Source organism: Solanum stenotomum, unplaced genomic scaffold, assembly GCF_019186545.1.
Source record: "Solanum stenotomum isolate F172 unplaced genomic scaffold, ASM1918654v1 scaffold11691, whole genome shotgun sequence".
In the NCBI taxonomy this organism is placed as follows: Eukaryota; Viridiplantae; Streptophyta; class Magnoliopsida; order Solanales; family Solanaceae; genus Solanum; species Solanum stenotomum.
In genome coordinates this window covers 125,847-130,114 of record NW_026021685.1, presented here as the reverse complement: position 1 = coordinate 130,114, position 4,268 = coordinate 125,847, and the positions used below count along the sequence as shown (strand labels likewise).

The following is a 4,268-nucleotide window of genomic DNA, read 5'->3' as shown; positions in this document are numbered from 1 at the left end:
AATTGTATTTTGGTTGGACTAAAGAAATATTTGGAGCACAAGTTAATTATATGTTTGTATGCAAACTTTACCGAAAAAATCCAAAAATCTGAAAAAATCCGAGGTTTATTAGTTTGGTTTGATTTATAAATTTAAAAATTCCACACAATGGTTTGGTTTGGTATTTGAAAAACCTGAACCAATCCAAGGTTGAAAAACCCAAAAAACTCCGAATTTTATTAGTTTGGTTTGGTTTATAAATTTAACTATGACTATCTTGTGAGGGTGTGCAACCATTTTGACACCAATTATATCTGATATCAAATTTTAAATATTATAGTAGAAAAATATACTAGTACTTATTAACATAAATAATAAACTAGATGCCTAAAATTAAATGATGAAGGGAGAAATGAAATGACAAAATTCAAGTTGAAAAATATAGTCTAACAATAATCGAAGCTAATTTATTTTAAAATTTTAGAATTTGTTTCCTTTGACTTCCTTGTTTTCCCATTGCCTTTTCAAGAGCTATATGAAAATCTTTAAAAGGTACCATATCCATCCTGTAATAAATTAAAAAACAAAAAAAAATCAATATTGCTACATTGTTCATTTTAAATTCAAAATAACTTCTTTTTTATATATAAATTCATAAAGAATTACAAAATTAATTGATCGAGAGAGTAAGAAATTGTACTCATATTGCAATATCCCAGCACGAACGAGGGTCAATAGATGATCAATTGAACACCTATATTGTGCTTCATCTAAATTCTTTTCTTGTAACAGGTATCCTTTTAATGAAATATCCTTTAAAAAAAGAAGATAACTCAATATATAACAGCATATTCAGTGATCTACAAATGATCAAATTTGAAATAAATAAAGCGTACGCAGATATTAATTTCAATATACTCTCAATAGCCGTTCAATATATGATCCAAAGAATTACTTAGTGTTTAAATTTNATTAAATGATGAAGGGAGAAATGAAATGACAAAATTCAAGTTGAAAAATATAGTCTAACAATAATCGAAGCTAATTTATTTTAAAATTTTAGAATTTGTTTCCTTTGACTTCCTTGTTTTCCCATTGCCTTTTCAAGAGCTATATGAAAATCTTTAAAAGGTACCATATCCATCCTGTAATAAATTTTAAAAAAAATCAATATTGCTACATTGTTCATTTTAAATTCAAAATAACTTCTTTTTTTTAGTAAAATTATATATAAATTCATAAAGAATTACAAAATTAATTGATCGAGAGAGTAAGAAATTGTACTCATATTGCAATATCCCAGCACGAACGAGGGCCAATATATAGATGATCAATCGAACACCTATATTGTGCTTCATCTAATTCTTTTCTTGTAACAGATATTCTTTCAATGAAATATCCTTTAAAAAAAGAAGATAATTCAATATATAACAACATATTCAGTGATCTACAAATGATCAAGTTTGAAATAAAATAAAACATACGTAGATATTATTTTTGATATACTCTCAATAGCCGTTCAATATATGATCCAAAGAATTACTTAATTAGTGTTTAAATTTCATAATTGATCATTTGAAAACTAACCTTGAATATACAATATGGAGTAGATATGGTAATTGGCTTCTTTGACATCCCTCCATATGTAACCATAGTACCACCTTGCCTTAAAATAATAAAAATAATATTGTATATCTTCAATATTTAACCAAAAAAAAAAGTAAAAACTCTAACTTTGAAGAAAACAATATTAAAAAAATAAAAAAAAGTATCTCACTTTAAGAATTTTACCACCATATTAGCTGCATTTCCACCAATACAATTCAAACCCAAACTAGGTTTAGGTATATCACCCTACAGCACATCATCGATCATTACAACATATTAAAAAAAAATACACTTGTTGATTATTTAAAAAATAATTATACTGTTCGTATATAAAAGTTAAATTCATACCAGGAGATTTTTGACACCTTTTACTTCGAGTTCACTTTCAGTAAATACTTTATTAGCACCAAGTTTAATTAATTTTTCTTTAATTTTATCAGATTCAGGTTTATCTCTTATGATATTAATGCTATGAATTCCACGAATTCGAGCTAATTGAATAACACATTGCCCTACTATGCTTGTAGCTCCATTTTGAACAATTGTGTCCCTGTTTAATCCAAAAAAACTAATTAATTTTTAAATCAAATTAAAATAATTAAACATGTTTTTAATTAGGAAATTTAAATAATAAACCTGATTTTAAAGCCACAAAGTCCTCAAGCATTCTCAAGGCACTCAAAGGATTAACAGAAATAGTGGCAGCATATTCAATTGGAGTGTTTTTGTCTATTTTGTACCATAAACTGTGATCTTCTACCACATAGGTTTGCCATGTCCCTGGAACATAAAAGACATAAAACTACGAGTTCAGAATTTGAATTTTACGAATTTTTTTATTATTTCGTAAATACTCTTCTGGAAAGGAAAGTCAGAATTTTTTGTGTCTAGCGCTTTCATCAATATGAAAGAGGAAGCTTTTGGGTTGTACCTGTATAACTAGGGTCACTACATCAAAAATGATCTATAACAATAATTAATTAATGATAATAATTTAATTGCCACTAAATATGTATTTTTAGCGGCAATCCGTTAAAAGTTATTTTTATTGTAGTGGGACTGGGAGGACGTTAAATAGTAAACTAAACGAAGATGATTGCACAGAAGATCGACATGAAAAGCCGATGTTCTTGGTACAGAATCTCATGTTTTGAATTTAATTCTTATGTCATAATCATATATAAGATTTGAATTAAAGTTATTGAGAATACTGGCTAAACTTGTAACTTAAATCCTATTTCATGATAATTTGACACGTAATTATCTAATATAGCTATAGTTTGTAATTATCTAATATAGCTATAGTTTGAATAATTACCTGAAAGATAAGCTGCATGGATAACCAAATTTCCAGGGGAAAAAGCCATAACAACAGAGCCCACATAATGTATTTCTCCAACACCTTCCCATCCCCCTATTGCAGGTGTTGATGGCAGTACCGGATACACTCCTAATATGCAATTATTAGTAAAATTAAGGACTCGATTATAAAAATTATTCACTTTTTTATTAACTTCTTTTTCTCAATTATGGAAGTTCTATATTTAATTGGAAGTTGCATTTTAAATTTGAAAAACAGCCTATAATATGTTTTTTAAACTCATTTTTCACTTTTCATGTTGTATCTATGTACAGGATACACTCAACCTTGAAGATTATTCGAATATTCTTTAGAAAAAATTATTAACCAAGCACAACTTCATGAATCTCCCCCCCCCCCACCCCCCACCCCACCCCACAACCAAAATGATAGCTAGGAGTTTATTTACACCTTAACTAATTTCATAAAATGCCTAGCATATTTACTAACAATAGATAAAAGATAACCATGTTCAACAAGACTATAACATGATAGTAACTTAATTTGCTCACACTTTGACTAATCTCATGAAATGTCTGACATATTCTATATTCTACTAGCAATAGTTTTTTAAACTCATTTTTCACTTTTTATATACATTCAACCTTATTCTTTAGAAAAAAATATAACCAAGCACAATTTCATATAGTGTAATTTTCCTTCAAAGAAATGAGAGAGTATTTTTTCCTTTATTGAAATTAATTAAACCTACAACCTAGTAATTACTATATCAACTATTAGTTTGAAAAATATTCTTTTTTTCATTCTATTTTTTTTTGTAACACTAATATTATATATATATATATATAAAGGAGAAAAAGAGAATTTAATGGAATTAACCCTCTATTCTGTTGATATCGGCGGGATTGATGGGAGCTGCAAGCATTTTCACGCACACCTCGTTCTCATTCATCTCCACCGGTGGAATTGTAATGACCCTAAAGGTCATTTTTGGAGATTTTCATAAAATGACCGTTTTACCCCTCCCGATAGTTGCCCCGAGTCCTAATTGTTGTATTATCAAAGTTGGTTTGAAGGAAAATTGATGAAAAGTTGAGTTTTTGGAAAGTTGAGTTTTTAAGAGTTAAAGTTTGGTTAAAAGTGTTATTTCGAGTCATTTGGAGTTTCGAGACTCAAATCGGATTTCCGTCGATTCCAGCAGTTTTAGAATGTCGAAACGGGTCTATGAGAATTTACGGAGTCGAATTTGGAGTTAAAACGAAGATTTGAGTTCCTAAGTTGCAAAAATTGTGAAATTTTGATCAAGAGTTGACTTTGGTCAACAAACGAGGTTCCGGTGCTCGAAATGGAATTCCGAGGG

General features: G+C 28.6%; 1 protein-coding gene and 1 long non-coding RNA gene across 2 annotated transcripts; both read right to left on the bottom strand.

The window, feature by feature from the left end:
• Positions 1-287: 287 nt before the first annotated feature.
• LOC125849942 (uncharacterized) lies at positions 288-775 on the bottom strand. The gene is made up of 2 exons (XR_007444727.1): positions 680-775; positions 288-545 (listed from the first exon to the last, which is right to left on the bottom strand). It is a non-coding gene; the product is annotated as an uncharacterized LOC125849942 (long non-coding RNA).
• A 562-nt stretch (positions 776-1,337) lies between these two features.
• On the bottom strand, positions 1,338-3,896 carry LOC125849945 (enoyl-[acyl-carrier-protein] reductase, mitochondrial-like). Its single transcript, XM_049529889.1, has 7 exons — positions 3,788-3,896; positions 2,906-3,037; positions 2,224-2,367; positions 1,936-2,138; positions 1,757-1,833; positions 1,567-1,645; positions 1,338-1,379 (listed from the first exon to the last, which is right to left on the bottom strand). Exons 1-7 carry the CDS (start codon positions 3,894-3,896, stop codon positions 1,338-1,340), a joined length of 786 nt encoding a protein of 261 aa, XP_049385846.1.
• Between the last annotated feature and the right edge of the window lie 372 nt (positions 3,897-4,268).

Excerpts from the sequence above, each read along its gene's own strand:
- LOC125849945 (XM_049529889.1), bottom strand. The coding sequence starts at position 3,896 with ATGACCTTTAGGGTCATTACAATTCCACCGGTGGAGATGAATGAGAAC. Across the intron at positions 1,646-1,756 it reads ATGGTGGTAAAATTCTTAAA|GCAAGGTGGTACTATGGTTA; the intron begins GTGAGATACTTT and ends TATTATTTTAAG. Across the intron at positions 1,380-1,566 it reads CTCCATATTGTATATTCAAG|GATATTTCATTGAAAGAATA; the intron begins GTTAGTTTTCAA and ends CTTTTTTTAAAG.